This window comes from Lissotriton vulgaris, chromosome 8, assembly GCF_964263255.1.
Source record: "Lissotriton vulgaris chromosome 8, aLisVul1.2, whole genome shotgun sequence".
Taxonomy (NCBI): domain Eukaryota; kingdom Metazoa; phylum Chordata; class Amphibia; order Caudata; family Salamandridae; genus Lissotriton; species Lissotriton vulgaris.
This window is the reverse complement of record NC_141696.1, coordinates 546,421,784-546,440,096: the sequence shown is the minus strand read 5'-3', so window position 1 is coordinate 546,440,096 and position 18,313 is coordinate 546,421,784. Positions and strand designations below refer to the sequence as shown.

Genomic DNA, 18,313 nt, shown 5'->3' with positions numbered 1-18,313 from the left:
GACTTCAACTCCCAGAGTGCACCTTGGAGGGAGCACAAAAGAGAGGTCAAGCTCAAAAAAAAAAAATCAACCAGAGCCAGAGCCAATTAAAGACAGTAAAGATAGTAAAGATAGTAAACGTTCTATGTTAAAACAACCTAAAAACAAGAACAGAAATAAAAAATTAAAGGCTCCAGGGGACATAACCCCATCCTTGCGTTCATACTTTAGAGCTCTGCCACAAGTTTTGCAGATCACACAAGATATGGCGACAGCCATGAAAAATCAAAGTATACAGCTGGGTAAACAATCTGAACAAACCGAGCATGGTGTGTCTACTCTGAAATCGGACTTATCAAAGGCTATATTATCAGTGGGGGGGCCAACAGTAGTCTCTGCGGAAACCACTCAGCCTACTTTGTCTGAATTAGAAACACACACAGAGAGTGTTTTAGTTGGTTCAGCAGATGCACAATCAAATGAAACCTCAGAAAGCATAGATCCAGTGCTTGGCAGTGCATTAGAAGCAATAGTCTCCTCAATCTCAGAGATGAGAGAGGAGATAAGACAAGACTTTGCAATTTCTAAAAATAATCAAGTAGAAATAAGAGCTACTTGTGAAGAGCTGGGACAGAAAGTTGAAGGTCTCTGCGAGAGGACGGAAGTATTGGAAAGTTCGGTAGGTTTATTGAACACAAATCTGGAGGCGGCTAGATCAAAAATGTATAATCTCCAAAAAGACGGTGATGACATGAGAGAGAGAATTGAAGTTTTAGAGAATTACTCCAGACGTAACAATATTCGACTCCTGAAAATACCTGAGGGAAAAGAAGGTGGAGACCTAAAGGACTTCATTGTACGTCTAATAAAAGACACACTCAACTTGGAAGAGACAGTAGAAGAACTAAGTAAAGACATCCAGCGAATACACAGGGATCCGTTTCGCATGAACCCGGCAAGAACTAAGCCAAGGAAAGTACTAGTCAACTTCTTGACATATGCTTTAAAAGAAAAAATTCTAAATCTAGCATTAAAAGCAGGCTCAATAAAATGTCTTGATTTCAGCTTTGAGATACGTTCAGACCTCTCAAAGACTACACTGGAGAGGCAATGGGAGCTGGGGCAACGTATGGACAAATTTAGATCATTTGGAGCAACGGTACAGATGCGATTTCCTGCGTTCCTCCGAATTATGTATAACAATAAGATGCATAATGTCCGTTCTATTCACGATGCTGACGAATTACTTGATTCCATTAGAGATCACGCCCAAGCTCAAGCACATAAATCAAATTAGCTAGAAGGGGAAAAAAAAAAAAATACACATGCACATATACACAGGAGGAGAAATATAGATACAAAGATTAAATAATAAAAAAAAAATATATATATATTAAAAAACAAAAACAAAAAAAAAAAAAACTCGGATAATCACTTAGGATTAGAAACTCTTTTGCACTCAAACTTAATATTTCAAATTCCCCTCTTGCTGTGTTATATAATGGTGGCTCCTTTCATTAAATGGCTCAGACGCGGCTATCTCTTTTTCCTTGTTCTAGATGGGAAAAAGGCAGCAGTGGGGAGGCAAAGGATAGGCTCCTGATGGGCGGAAATCTGGCCCAACACCAAGCCAGAATAAGTAAGGGGGGGTTTCCTAGGGGGTGGGTGAAGGGGTGGGGGGGCAAGAAAGAAAAAAAACCTCATTTGTCGGCTCAATTTAAGACTTTAAAAATCAATCTCTTTCAAATCTCAAAGTCTAGCATGCTAAACATCAGAAAATTATCAAGTTTAAAAAAAAAAAAAAGAAGAGTGATGGTGGGGACGGAAGTTAAAAATTATGACAAATATTAATTATATGTCCTGGAACGTCAATGGTCTGCGAGTACGAGGAAGAAGAGATCGGATCTTACAATACCTGAGAGACTCGCAGGCGCAGATCATTGTGTTGCAGGAAACTCACTTGCTTAAATCAGAGGCTACTAATGTATTAAAGAAACAAAGGTGGATAGATAAATTCTGTTCAACTGACCACAATGCGAATGTAAGAGGGGTAGTATTTATCTTTAAAAAATCTGTGAGAGCACAAATTTTAGACTGTAAGGAAGATAACACAGGAAGATGGCTGATAGTCAAAGCCTCTCTTATGGGTCAGATCAGGACATTGATTGGTTACTATGGTCCTAACTTAGATGACCCATCACATCTGGATGCTGTAAGGAACCAATTAATTTCGGCTCAGGAGCCAATAATCTGGATGGGAGACTTTAATATTGTTCTTGACCCAAGATTAGATAAGTCAACAAAATCTAGAATCTCTTGCTCCATAAAATCAAGAGAAACCCTCAAATCAATCATGAAACATCTAGGATTGGCGGATTTTTGGAGGGAAAGAGAGGGCAATAAGTTAGGAGTCTCCTTTAGAAATAGTCGTTTCAAACACAAATCTAGAATCGACTATGCTCTTTTTAGTTATTGCCTAAAGGATACTCTAATATCAATAAACTACCTGCCATCACACCTATCAGATCACTCCGCATTAGAATTTACTTTAAAAACGGACAATTTAGTTAAACACCCATCCTGGTCCTTTGATCGGACACTTTTGCTGGAGGAGGAAGAGGTGAAATACCTTTCAGATGAGACCCTAACCTTTTTTGATATTAATAACAATTCTGCTGCTCCTACAGTAGTCTGGGAGACTTTCAAGGCCTTTTTAAGAGGACAGATTACTAATAGAGCCTCTTACAGGCGGAAAATATACAATGAAAAGATTAGGGCATTAGAAAGGGACATGAAACTTCTAGAACTAAGGATAGATCCGAATGTAGAAATATCTGTAGAAAAGGAAAAACTGGCCGAACTGAAAAAACAAATAGAAAATACTCTACAAGAAAGAATAAATAAAAGGTGGGAAGTGAGTAAATCCTCTAATTTCGAGTTCGGGGAAGCCGCAGGAAAAATATTGGCATGGAAAATAAAAGCCGATAAATCACTAAATTATATCAGAGAAATTAAGATAGCAGGCGAGACAGAGACAAGATCAACCAATCAAGAAATAGGGAATGCATTCTTTGAATTCTTTGAGGAGATCTACAAAGAAGATCTCCCTAATGATCAACAAGCAAGAGATAGGTGGTTAGATGCTATTACACTCCCTATTTTATCAATGAACCAGAGTAAAATGTTAGAGGAAGAGATCTCTGTAGATAAAGTAATAAAAGCAATCCATCATTCGAAAAAAGGAAAAGCGGCAGGGCCGGACGGTCTCCCTGGAGAAATTTACAGATCCCTTGAACATAGTATAGCTCCAGAGCTCACGGTACTTTTCAATGGTATCTTAATAAAGGGAGATCTGCCACCTAAATCTTGGGGAGAGGCAACAATCGTACTGATTCCTAAACCTGGAAAATCTTCATTAGAGTGTGGGTCATATAGACCAATATCACTTCTTAACAGTGACTATAAAATATTTACAACTATTATTTCCACAAGATTGGCCAGTGTCATGGGAAATATCATCCACCCAGACCAAAAGGGATTTATTAAAGGCAGACAACTAGCGGAGTTAACTCATGAACTTGTAGGGGCTATAGATATTGCTACTGCCGTCTCTGCACCCCTGGCTACATTGACCTTAGACGCAACAAAAGCGTTTGATAGAGTCAATTGGCTCTATCTAAACGACGTATTAAAAAAATTCAATTGTGGGGAAGGATTCCGCAGAACAATCAAACTATTATATAACAGACCTTCGGCTAGGTTAATGATTAACGGGAGTTTGACTGATGCCTTTAACATATCTAGAGGTACGAGACAAGGCTGCCCGCTTTCCCCTCTCCTTTTTAATTTGTATATTGAACCGTTCGCTCAACTTCTAAGGGACGAGGCTAATATTCCATCTTTTAGTTATGGAGAGTGGGAAAGGCGGGTAGCACTGTATGCAGATGACATTTTGGTTTTTACATCTGACCCAGTTAAAGCATTTCCAGTTATTATTGCATGTGCAAAAGATTTTGGCAATATATCAGGTTATGATATTAACTCCAGCAAAACGGAGATAATGGTATGGAATCTTCCAAATATTCAGTTAGGGATAAATATCTCAACATCTATGCGCTACTTAGGAATAAGAATAACTCAGGAGGTGGGGAACATCGGACAAAACAATCTAGAAAGAATACATTTGGAAAGTAAAAAACTCTTAAAATCTTGGTCACATCTACCGCTCTCCATAATGGGCAGAGTAAACCTAGTTAAAATGTGTATTCTCCCCAAGTTTACTTTTATATTTAATACAATTCCAATCGCATTTGAGCCAAAGCAAATCGAAAAATCTCAAAGAGAATTAAACTCTTTTATATGGAATTATAAAACAACAAGAATAGCATGGAAAAAACTAAGAAGAAGAAGAGAGAAGGGGGGCCTTGCACTTCCAGACTTGCTGTACTACTCATGGGCATTTCAGATGTCACACTCAAGGATGTTATTAAAAACTCCATCCAATCTTACGTCTAACTCAATGTACAAAGCAATATTATTGGGGGCAAATCTAACATCAGAGGGCTTTATGTTTAAATTTGGAAGCCAAAACTTTTTCCAAAAAATCAAACTTAAAATAGCACAATCATGGGCTAAAACTTGGACTAACATAAGGAAAAAAATTGGCCTGTCATATTACTCTACTTACTCCCCAATTTGGGATTCACCCGGCTTACCACCATGTCTGAAAGATAGCCTCTCTAATATCATAAAGCAAGCAGGTGTAATAAGATGGGGCCAACTCTTTACAGACGGGAAATTAATAACTTGGAATGAATTATACGAGCTTGTAGGACTTGGATTGTCTAGATTTAAATACATTCAAGTAGACAGCTGGGCAAGATCACAGAGCCGTATAGATACCAGTATTGGGAAAATTAGTACACTAGAACAAATGCTGGTAGAACGACCAACCGGAGGGAAAGAAGTAGCTACATGGTATTGGCAGATGCTGGAGGAAAGCGATGGCGAGTTTAAACTTCCAGATGAGTTATGGAGATCAGAGATCGGCACTCCATGTGAAGATATATGGCAAAAATCTTGCGAATTACTGTACAAAACTGTAAAACCTGCATGGCTGAGACGTAACCATCTCTTTTCAATACATCGTGCTTATATAACACCACTAAAATTGTCTAAATTTTTACCAGACAAAAAATGCAACAAATGTAATATGGCAGGTGCTAGTGACATACACATGTTCATAGAATGTCCGGATATTTCAAACTTTTGGGAAGAGGTTAAGAATACTCTTAATTCTATTCTACATACAACTTTGTCAATAACTTTACCACTTGTCATTTTTGGGCTGGAAGAAAACATTAAGGGCAAGGCAAAATCTTTTCTCTTCTATGCGATGCTATTGGCGAGAAGACAAATTTGTATACAGTGGATAGAAAAAACACCTCCACTACATTCTCGGTGGCTTTCATCCTTATACGAAACATCCAAAATGGACCTTAAGAGAACCGCTAGTAAGCGCAATCTGGCCTTCTGGGACCTTCTAATTAATTGGAGGTGAACCCGGGGTTTTTTTTTTTTTTTTTTTTTTTTTTTTTTTCCCCCGGGTCCGATGATTATGCCATCAATGCTCCTGGACCATGGCCAGCCTAGAATCGATTTTGGTCCTACAGGTTGAAAAATACCTAGATGGAGTTAAAAGATACCCTCTTTCCTCTTTGGGATATCTCTGCCACCAAGAAAACAAATCACGTTTCAAAACGTGCTGGGTGGTTGGTATTACCCTTGTTTGGAAGGGAAGGCAAATGAGGACAAAAAGAAAAAAAAAAAAATAAAAAATAACTTGATCACTCCCTTAATAAAAACAAGAACAGTGCAAAGGTGCAGTCTAAGCAAATAACTGCATTTATTCGGCCAACATGTTTCAGCCTAAGGGGAACCAAATTCCGCGGCTTTCTTCAGGGCCACAGTCCTTAACGTTTGCTACTGGATATTAAAAACAGTGAAAAGTTACTAAATCAATTAAAGGATACAACTGTGTCGTGTGCCTCCCTCTAAGCTCAGTTGGAAGCTTTGAGGCAACGACGGACAGAGCGGGCCTCATATTATCCTGAGCAAGGTTCCAGGAGAGGTGAGGTTTGCTCCCTGTACAACACAGATAAAATCGACACTGGTTGATACAGAGGTTTGAAAGATACTTATCACGACACAGTTGAATCCTTTTATTGATTTAGTTACTTTTCACTGTTTTTGATATGCAGTAGCAAACGTTAAGGACTGTGGCCCTGAAGAAAGCCGCAGGATTCGTTCCCCTTAGGCTGAAACATGTTGGCCGAATAAATGCAGTTATTTGCTTAGACTGCACCTTTGCACTGTTCTTGTTTTTATTAAGGGAGTGATCAAGTTATATTAAAGTTTTTGTATTGATCAACTATCCTTTTTTAACCTCACTACACTTCATTTTCTTTGCACTGCACCGGATTCCATCACGATCTTTTTGCTCACATGGTCTTCACTGCATCTGGAGATAAGACCCAGACAAACCTAGGTTATGGATCAGTCCCAATGATCATGGGACACACCATTCCTATCCGGATGGCCAAATGAGAATATATGATCTACATCTGACGTTGATGGACATCCTACTCTTCTCTGTATGGGTCTAGTCTATATTTGAAGTGAATCCCATTGCATAGGTCATTGTTGTAAGCACCCCGTAAACTTTTTTGTTACATAGTATTGGCAAACGTTCACTGACTTGGTTAGCAGTGTGCTTCTTTGTCAGTTTGTCATCTGGAGCGTACTAGGCCCAGCTTTAGACCCCCAGTGTGTGTTTTTTTGTTTCTTACATTAACTGGTTGGGGGACTCCACCCTGGGTAGGTCTTTAAATATTTTCCCTCCGACCCTTCTTCCCCGTTGTGTTCACTGATTTCATGGGGAAACCGCATTTTGGGCCCTGTCTCCTTTTCCTCATCCCTCGCATGATGGATCACCCCAAAACTTTCCAGGAGCTGAATGAGACTTTTTTGGGAAGGTTTCATAAAGATTCGTCATGCGGCACTCAAGTTAGTAGCAAAACACATTTCTATGGAAACATGGTCATAACTATACCTACCCAAGTGGCGACCGCCATTGGGTAATATCTAACCATATATGTATTTTTTTTAAACAATATTCGCTAAAGAATTTAACAGTTCCCTCTGTGGTCTCGGGTAATGTACATCAGATCTTATATCGCTCTTCGCTGAAGTGAGTCTGTCAGGTAGTAATTGTAGAGCTCTCAGAGTCCTTCGCATGTTAAGCCTCTATATTCTGGAGAAGAACTGTAATAAGGGACTTATTGTTCATTTTCTGAGATGTGGTAAATAACAGTGCAGGTCTGAACTTGCTGTAAGTTTAATTGATTAATTGTGCAAATTCAAACATGCATGTAAGAGTAATGCGAGATTGTGGGAATCTGAATATGCCTAAGGATTACCAATTGATGTGGCAAATGTCCATAGTGTCCTCAGTCACTTATTCATCCACCCATGCACTTGTTTATCCATCCAACTGTTGACTTATTCTCACATTTAACTACTTGCCTATCTACACAACTACACTTGCAAATATGCCTATCAATGAATGGCATTCACCTATGAAAGTGGCCTATATTTTTCTTTAGAAGGTCTTTAAACTATACATTTATGAATGTGACATGATTTCTTAACCCATGAGGTGTATGAGAACAATAAATCATGTTTCCTGTGGCAAATACATTTTCTCACAACTTGTCAGGTTTAACCCTAAATCTACCGAGGTATCTGCCAAATCATACCACTGGTATTGGAAAATTAATGCACTTTGAGAGATGTACTGAGGCCATAAATCTTTTTTTTATTAGTCTGAACCGAGCCTGACTTTTGGTCAATTTCATGAATTGCTTTTTTAATGAACCCTTAAATCCCAATTTGGAAGTGTGTATTAATGTTAATCAATAAATAGATATACAGACCCTAAACATGTCAATCAATCAGTTTATTTTAACACTAACAATGCATTGTACATCACACACAACCTACCTGGAAATATAACATGAGAGAAAGCACACACAAAAAGACTACATGAGCTGTGAAATTAATTAATCAATACTTGTTATTTGCAGCTATTGGCGCATTGGGAAAGTTAACACAAGGATTAAAAGACGAATCCATGGCTTACATTTATCATTGCCAGAATCACTATTTTTGTCCTATTGGATTTGAAGCCACTCCTCTAAAGGCAGGTAAAGCATACAGGTAAGCGTAGATTTGTTATTACTATTGACTAGTGGATGGTATGTTGTGATATGTTCTAGCATAAAGCTTAACTGGTTCTTTGGCCTTTTGCTGTTGTTGAGTGTCATGGAGAGCTGATCATTGGCGGGTGGCTCTATCCTCCTACTTTTTGACCAGTACGAGTATGTTCAGTTGTGGATCTTACGTTTGGTGCCATTCATGGGGGTGGAACAGGTGAGATAGCAGGTCCTTCAACTTTGTTCATCACCTTTGTGAGTGTTGGTATATTGTCTGCTAGATGGGGTTTTGCATGCAACTTTGCTCTTTTGGAGGGTGGGATTGGATATTGCAACACCGAACTAACTAACTAAGAAAGTTAGAATGCGGAACAAGAAAGTTACAATACGGAAAAGTAAATACACGTCTAAATTTAGTTAGAGGTCATTTGTGTAGCTTGCTCAATGATTCCCCAAAGAGACCAATCGTTTGAAATAAAAAAAAAATGGTAAACATATAGGGTAAAAAGAGAAATGGTTTAAAGAGTTTGACCTGTAACATTTTGGACAGAAGACAGATACACAAAAATGATTTGCCATTATGCCTGTCAGATTCTTCCTGTTGCAGACATGCATAGTATTTGTAGTTTGGTCAAAAACCCATGATACCCAGAGCTAGTAATTACTCTGTTGTTTGCAGTGTTTTTTCAAGGTCTACATACCATGCATCACTTGTAATAAAATCCCAATTAAAGTAGATTGCGGGTGAATGAAAGCTATGTATTTACGAAAAGTACCCACGATTCTGAGTTTAGGAGAAAGGGGACATTTGCTCTACTCCGAATCATTACTAACCTATAATGCAAGTGTGGACACTGACTTATAATAGGCTTCCAAAAAGCTAGAGAAATCTAATAAATTACAACAAATGTCTGAATATTCTGCATTGCTGCTATACTCTTCATACAGATGATACCCACAAGGTTGTTTGCCTATCACCTGAAACAGGAGGGATACAAGAACATGACAGTGGAAAGAGCAAGAAAGAAGCTTCAAATTAAGTTGATTATTGGGATGTGGTAGTTAGGAGATTGGGCACTGGGTCGTCCAGCACCTATGGAAGCCTACCAACCCCAGAGATTTCTGAAAAATAGTGATTCAGGAGAGTTGTAGGTCGCATGGCTTTTGTGGATTCCACCACAGTTTCTTTGCATAGATGGCTCTACAATCGTCAAATTTGTGTAACAAAAAACTACATTTTCCCACATTTCAGTGATGAACACTTTTGGAATTTGTGGTGCACAGCACCCAGCTTTCCTGCACTCCTACTGATAAACAGTACCTAATGTGTGGGTCGGCCTATCGTAACAGAAACGAAGAGTACAAAACTGACCCAATGGATTCAGTGTGGTCTTGATATGGTCAAAGTTTTTGCAATACTACGGTCCTGCATAGTAGGCCTACCCATAAATCTAGGGTACTATTTTTATTGGACAATTGTGATAATGTTGGATGGTAGGATATCTGCTGTTTGGCAGAAGTGCTGGAGTATTCTGTTATGAAACATACGTTATTTGCAATTATTTTTACACATATTTGCATTTGCAAAGAATACTGGATAATCAAATGTGTTTGAATTCATGCAAGCCAGACTATCCTACATTCCCCTGCAACACTAGTTTTCAGAAAGGTTTGGAGATGGTCGATTTCTCTGGGCTCTACCCAAACTCTGGCACATATAGTCCAGACATCTCTAATGAAGCTCCCCTCATCAAATATATTCCCTGATGTCTAGTATGTGAATCCCATCTCAAAACCTTTGAAACCCATACAAGTCTGATACCCCCATACTCAGATGACCCAGGGGAAAAAGACATGAGTCAACTATTGGCAGCGATACATACCTACACAAACATCATGTGTTTAGTGTATTCTTCTAGCCAGTCAATGCAGTTACTGAAATTCAGACATTCAGACATAAAAACTTTAAGATGTGTAGGTTTTGAATGTATATCTGGTTGTGTTAGGTTTCCAACAGCCTCGAGGTGATGTCTATAAACCAGACATGGACCCTAAAGTGGCATTTTGCATTGATTTGCTTTTCCTAAATGAACTGCACTATGTTTACCAATTGTGAGTGCTCCATATCTTTCACCCCCATGCTCAGGAAACCCAAGAACATACAGGTATGAGTCAAGTGTTGACAGGGATATGTTCCTGCGCAACAGAGACTGGAGGGAATTACGATGTTTTGGCAACATTTGACAATCCTCATGCTCTGCACATTTTTCAGGTCAATCGGTCAGGGCAAGGGTAGTCTGGCTTGTATCACTTGATTCTGTAGGTTGTACAGAATTAGGGAATATATGTACTACATTAACCTCTGAGCACACTAAAGTCCATTCTTGTTCGTAACTAGAAACAATTATCAGGCAAGAGTCACTTATAGTAAGGAAGGAGAAAGTATGAATTGAAATGTCCATAAATCAAAAGGTTGAAGTTCCTTGTTGTTTATTTTCTTTCTTCAATGTTCAACACTGATGGTACAACAGCCAACACGTGTTTCGTCGTGTACAATATAACACACTGACTTCTTCAGGGCTGGAGTATCCACAGTTTCTCAAGATCAAAAATCGTCCATAGATCAAGTTAAGTTCCATTTCTCTATTCGTTCCCGTTCTCAAATATCAATAACAAATTCTCTTCTGATTCTTCCAATATCCTTAAATCAACGCAAGTCCAGTATTAAAATAACTGGGTTCAATATACTGCCATTGTCATCATTTCACTTCTCCCCATCATAACATCAATATACACTACACTTGGATGGGGGGTTCGTAAGTTCTCCCAATTGTAGGGTAAAGTTCCTAGTCGGTAAGTCTCTTTTCCTACGTTTCCCCTTCTTCTAAGGTATTTTCAAGTCATTCTATCTCCAGGGTCAAAAAGAAACAACTACGTCTGTGGAGGTCGCTAATATCTTTTAGTATCACTGATTCAATCATAAAAGTTAGATTACAATCTGTCTGCTTTGGGCAAAAAAATCACCCAGCACCGGTTTTCGTTAATCGGCTTGTCAAGGTTGCCATGTTAGTTTGACGGCAGGTGTTGATCGAGTTACTAGTGTGGGTGACACAGTTCTTAGAAACCCCCTCCCCCTTATTGGTAGCTATGTACGTGTAAAACGAAGTAGGCTAGTAGTTCAACACATCATTAAACAGGCTTGTAAAAGAAGCCGCTTTCATAACACTGGGTCACTCTAATTGCACTTAAAGAAATACTTTGTTGCTAGCAGATTGATTCAGTTAAAATAAATGTTTGTTACTGGCACCTGCCTGATGTGATCTGCTCGTTATTATATACGGGGTGACCCAAAGAAAGTCCTAGGACCTGGGTATTGAGCGTTACAGATAATGTGGTCCTAGACGTTAACTCTACACACAATTCTTGATACTAGTTTGTACAACTTAATTCAATTCTTATTCCACATGCGAAATGAATCCTGCAATGAAGAATTTTGGAGACAAAAAGGAGAAAACAATAGCCCAAAGATAAACAAATGTCCAACTCACACAAAACGATGTTTTAAACGTTTTTAAAAGTAGAGGAAAAGACTACTATTTATTCTGAATAAAATTCCTCATCATGATACAATATACATATATACAAATTTGGAAAAACAGGGGGTTACCAAAGGGTAAAGTGCATAGAGTGAGAAATTGGTGCTCGTGTGGGATAGAAAAGGACCAAGATGGTCAAGAGACGGTAAATTCCAAATGTTTCTTGAGTCCAAGGTTAAATAATCCTTGGGAAGATTCTGGAGGAGCCTGCCCTCAATGATTAGATCGCAAAAAATGTCATTCTTTCTCGCTATATTACGGCGAACAGTTCATCCGTTGCTCTTATTTTCCAAGGGGGTGGGGGACAGGGGCACAGAAGATGCAGGCTCCAGGTAGGGGGAAGGATTGTCGACGTTTCGACCCAAGGATAAGAAGGGCAGTTGATATCCACATGAACGGGTCTTCATCAGGACGGCGTGGTGAAGGGAGGGAGCTAAGTTACATTGAATTCATGTAACCCCAGTGGTGTGGGCGGACACCTGTAACAACAAATGTTCGGGCTAAGTATCTCAAACCAACAACATGAAGGTCAAAACTGGATATCAGTACTCCAAAGGCACTCACCCTTTAATGGTGTGCCATGTGCGAAAAAATCAATGGGTTTTTTGAAAGCTGTCCAAACGTGCTCTCGGGTACTGGAGAGAAAGGAGAACACATTGCCATCAATGCTGTATTCCCAAAGTTACAAATAAACATGAAACATTGATTGGACCAAGACGTAACTAAACAACAGTACACAAAAAGCGCTTGGAAACGCTGGTTACACTCACCCTCGCTGTCAGTGGCGGCGGGTGGGTATTGATTAGTTTGTCGAACAGTTTACACGCTGCGTCTGTGGGCAAGAGTGTATTGTTAGCCAACTGGTTTACGAGTCCGAACCAGAGGGTTAGTCTGAAAATGACGGGAGCGTGTTTACAAACATACCTCCTATGTCGGACTGCGCGGGCTGTCAGTGGGGCTCTGTCTGCTGGCGACTGCTGAGAGATGCTCAGACGGCGCCGTCTAAATAGTAGACGTGACGGCAGCGTGCACGCCTCTAAGGCTCACGCTAGAGCCGGGGTGGTTGCCTAGCAACACCTAATGTTTGGAGTGAAGACAGACTCCGGGCGGATCATGAAGTTTAGGGAGACAGAGTAGACATTAAAAAGCTGTATGCAGTTAGAATTTTACAAAGTACATATTATATAGTACATCAATACAGGATGTGAAATGAAATATACACATATCGGTCAAATAGCTACATACAGTTTTACATAAGTGTCGACAATATCAGGGTTCTGTTTTAGTGATTGTAGGGCCTGTCTCTCTTGTTTGCTGGTATTGAATTTCGTATAATTCTTTTTGGACAGCACCTGGTTGATATCTCTCATTACCACTTGTTCAAATGCCAGAATCTTATGTGACATCATCTGTGCAGGTGGTGTTAATGTAGAGTAAATCCATCAATACGCAAACGACTCTCTGGAACACCCCACCAGTGGTCGGACACTACAAGTGTGGCACATGTAAAGCCTGCCCCATGACTCTGGAAATCAAGCAGTGTATGCATAATAACTACACACACACCATGTGGCAACATACCAACTGCAATTCCGCTGGTGTTATCTATGCGATTACATGTCCATGTGGGTTCCTGTATGTAGGTCAGACCATACAGAAAGTAAAAACTCGTATTTTGCAACATGTAAGTAGGATACGCTGTAAGGTACAGGGTGCCCCCCTTGTGGAACATTTTTTGACCTTTGATCACCCACCAGAGAGCATCAGATGGTGGGTATTGGAGAAAGTTCAAGTAAATGTAAGGGGTGGGAATTTTGCCAGCACCCTAAGCATCAGAGAATGCAAATGGATGCATATATTTGACACGGTTAACCGGGGCCTAAATGAATATGAGGAAACAACGAGGCAAATGGATACCTTGTACAATGGTTGACTCTAGCAATCCTTTCATTTCCAGTCTATGATGCGGGTCATGTGATCAGTCGACACTTATGTAAAACTGTATGTAGCTATTTGACCGATATGTGTATATTTCATTTCACATCCTGTATTGATGTACTATATAATATGTACTTTGTAAAATTCTAACTGCATACAGCTTTTTAATGTCTACTCTGTCTCCCTAAACTTCATGATCCGCCCGGAGTCTGTCTTCACTCCAAACATTAGGTGTTGCTAGGCAACCACCCCGGCTCTAGCGTGAGCCTTAGAGGCGTGCACGCTGCCGTCACGTCTACTATTTAGACGGCGCCGTCTGAGCATCTCTCAGCAGTCGCCAGCAGACAGAGCCCCACTGACAGCCCGCGCAGTCCGACATAGGAGGTATGTTTGTAAACACGCTCCCGTCATTTTCAGACTAACCCTCTGGTTCGGACTCGTAAACCAGTTGGCTAACAATACACTCTTGCCCACAGACGCAGCGTGTAAACTGTTCGACAAACTAATCAATACCCACCCGCCGCCACTGACAGCGAGGGTGAGTGTAACCAGCGTTTCCAAGCGCTTTTTGTGTAATGTTGTTTAGTTACGTCTTGGTCCAATCAATGTTTCATGTTTATTTGTAACTTTGGGAATACAGCATTGATGGCAATGTGTTCTCCTTTCTCTCCAGTACCCGAGAGCACGTTTGGACGGCTTTCAAAAAACCCATTGATTTTTTCGCACATGGCACACCATTAAAGGGTGAGTGCCTTTGGAGTACTGATATCCAGTTTTGACCTTCATGTTGTTGGTTTGAGATACTTAGCCCGAACATTTGTTGTTACAGGTGTCCGCCCACACCACTGGGGTTACATGAATTCAATGTAACTTAGCTCCCTCCCTTCACCACCCCGTCCTGATGAAGACCCGTTCATGAGGATATCAACTGCCCTTCTTATCCTTGGGTCGAAACGTCGACAATCCTTCCCCCTACCTGGAGCCTGCATCTTCTGTGCCCCTGTCCCCCACCCCCTTGGAAAATAAGAGCAACGGATGAACTGTTCGCCGTAATATAGCGAGAAAGAATGACATTTTTTGCGATATAATCATTGAGGGCAGGCTCCTCCAGAATCTTTCCAAGGATTATTTAACCTTGCACTCAAGAAACATTTGGAATTTACCGTCTCTTGACCTTCTTGGTCCTTTTCTATCCCACACGAGCACCAATTTCTCACTCTATGCACTCTACCCTTTGGTAACCCCCTGTTTTTCCAAATTTGTATATTTGTATATTGTATCATGATGAGGAATTTTATTCAGAATAAATAGTAGAGTCTTTTCCTCTACTTTTAAAAACGTTTAAAACATCGTTTTGTGTGAGTTGGACATTTGTTTATCTTTGGGCTATTGTTTTCTCCTTTTTGTCTCCAAAATTCTTCATTGCAGGATTCATTTTGCATGTGGAATAAGAATTGATGTGATCTGCTGGCAGGGCCAACACATCCCCTATACCCTTCTGAGGATGATAATTAGCGGGTACCATAACATTTGATTATACTGATATAATACCTCGTGTTTATAGCTCTTGAAACTGCAGAAATGGGAATGCATCACTACAATATAATCAGATTATTATAATTTAATCACAGAGCAGGTGATACTTAAGGATGCCAACTACATAGGAGATTTTAATTTTGGGATACGAGCACCTAGAAGCCTGGAGCTAGGCTCTGGCCTTACACCTGAAAGCCTATGGCATTCTGCAGCCTTTTGCTTCTGGGTGCAGATAATTCACTAGGATGCTAGGGAAATGCACATTTGTTACAGCATTATGTGTCAGTTTATTGATCCAAGGTGACCATATACAACTCGTTAATTTCTTAAACATAAACACTTTAATAATGTAAGATATTTTACGTTCCACCGTGCCTATATCGTTTCTTTGAACAGACAACGTTTTAATTTAAATGTCTTAATGCTTGAACATCCAGTCAAAAGTTTATAATAGAATGGCAGTCCCTTAAATCATTGTTATTCCCAACATTCATTAAATGCCAATAGTCAGGAAAAATTTAGTTACTCTTCCCTGGTAGAGATTTATATCAATAGATCTTTTAAAAAAACTTCCCTTTTCATGGTACTCTGGTTGACATCATAGTGTATTTATGAACGTTGTAGATTTATTTTCCACGTGCCTTAGCGGGTGCTGTTAAAATGCATGTGCCCTGTTAATTACACTTGAACTATGAGACTGTTTGATTAGCTTTTTCAATATTTTTTAAGTGTTTATGGACTTACTATGTTTTTTTTCGGAAGATATCTTCGATGTTGCATTACGGTCTCAGATCTCTTGTGTTATGTATCTCATAGCAATATTTTTGCAACTTTGAAAACCCAGTTAATTCCATGAACAATCAAATGTTTACATACATAATAAAACCCCAATACAGAGATTCTTACCATAGTCTGGCTTTAGGATATACTACTTTGCATGACTCATAACAGAAACATGTTGGATTTGCTCAAGGTTTAGCACTCCTCCTGTAGCAATAGTCTGTAAAACTAGATCATCAAAACTAAAACTGCGGTGGTCCCCATCAACCTACGTCCATGCAAAATCGGGGCAAACCATTGCCAAATTTAGTAGGTCATGGGGACAAATTTCAAAGAGAAAAACCTAACCTGATGAAAAAATGGTATGAAAAAAAAACAAAAAACTCTTCTTGAGTTCAGAGTGCAGATCAGAAAAATTAGTAAACGAGTCTCATAGCTTCTGACAATTCTCAAGAACGGAGTCAGTGATAAGTCCCTGCAAATAAATATACTAGAAGAATTGGTTGAGTGAAAAAAGAATTGCAGAGTAAGTCAATATGGGTACAGTACCTTTATTTTTTGGTAGTTTTACCATGAACCAATTAAGGAGGGGGGATTGGGGCGCATGCCGAATAAAGAAGGCTGGGAAACACTGGTGGTGAAAAGGAAGTGATTAGGAGAAGTAGCGAATCGCAGACGAGTGGGGCCAATTCCACTCCACTAGTATATATGAATACTCTGAATTGCCCTTTGATCAATCAAGTTTTACCAACATATTAAGTTGCTTTTGACTATAAAATCAGACTCAGATTTTTAACACTATTGGCAGTCTGAGAAGAAAGTTGTATTTTGTCTTAACATAGATGTGGAAGGTATGCCTAGACTAGGAAGTAGATGCTCTGATTATTTTTGTCAAGATACCTAGAGGCATATCTTTATGCAGATCTCTTGAAAGTTTTTATGTCCATCTTAAGAAGCCTACAAACATAAAGAGCTGTTTTCGAAAGTGGATTCATTTTTTAACATTTGAAATTGATTCACTATTGTTCTGTGAGGAAATGATCTGATGTTCCTATTATGTACATTGGTTGCATAATACAGATGTGTTATTTAGAATGTATTTTTTTTTATTGGAAAGAAACTTACCAAAGAGAAGAAACTTAAGGTAGATGAAAGCCCGCTTTTTCAGCAACTGAACTTAACATGTACAGATTGACATATTTCTAAAATAACTCCAAAGTTAACTTACTTATTGCAGCTTGTTAAGTAAAGTAAATATAAATATAACGATAAACAAAAAAAACAAGTTTCATATTTTGATCAACAGAGGTCCTCTCATGCAAAATGAAGTGGAACATTGGATCCTGATAGGAGAACCAAGTAGAAAGCACCCTACAATCCACTGCAAAAAGTGAGTTCAAATTGTTTTATTATCATTTTAGTCTAATCAGCCCAACCACTGAAAATAATCATCTAAAGTTTTCTTTACAGTACCTCGACATTTTTTCTTTTGACTAAAGTTGTTGTGTTCATAGATAGCCCTACAGCACTACCTCTTCTGGACCAGGTGTCTGTAAGCTGTAAGGGCATTATCATGCACTAGGAGCTTCAGAATCATGTATAGAAATTAGACAAAAAGTGAAGGAGCTCAGAAGTTATTTTCAGTGCCCTCTTTGTTAAATATTATAGGAGAATGCGATTTGTTATAATACAATGTCACCCTAAGGCAACTTTGGAAAAATAGATTGCAAACCATATAGTAGAAATGAATTCATGCAGTCATGCAGATAAGTTCTGTTTTATACTGTTTGTGAACATTTAGATAGATTGCTGTTCTGCTATCTTAAACTCCTGTAGTGCAATAGATACACATAGGCACCTGACTACTCCTTGTTGGCTATTGACTTCCACTGCTGTAGAAAGGAAACATGAAAATATTATGAAGGATTGCCTGTTTAATTAGGAGTCAAAGTAGAATTTGTTTATTTTTTATACAGGCCTTAAAGGACCCAGTTGGTGGCAAATCACGTTATACAAGTGTTTACATGAACAGTTTGAAACATTAAGGCATTTCGAGACTTACTGATGTGCACAAATTAAGATTTAATAAAAAGGTATACAGTGATCAAGATAAATCAAGGGGAGGGAAAGTAGGGATACCAATAGGTTTGTAGCATACTATGCATACTCCTGCCATCTATTGTTTGGGTTGGACAGTAGCAGTTGTTTTTG

General features: G+C 39.2%; 1 protein-coding gene across 1 annotated transcript in view; it reads left to right on the top strand.

The window, feature by feature from the left end:
• The window catches only part of BIVM (basic, immunoglobulin-like variable motif containing), a 219,415-nt gene that overhangs the window by 154,668 nt on the left and 46,434 nt on the right, over nucleotides 1-18,313 (top strand). The window contains exons 7-8 of the mRNA XM_086933329.1: nucleotides 8,124-8,256; nucleotides 17,409-17,492. Coding sequence (XP_086789455.1) covers nucleotides 8,124-8,256; nucleotides 17,409-17,492 — 217 coding nt within the window. The remainder of the gene's footprint in view (nucleotides 1-8,123; nucleotides 8,257-17,408; nucleotides 17,493-18,313) is intronic.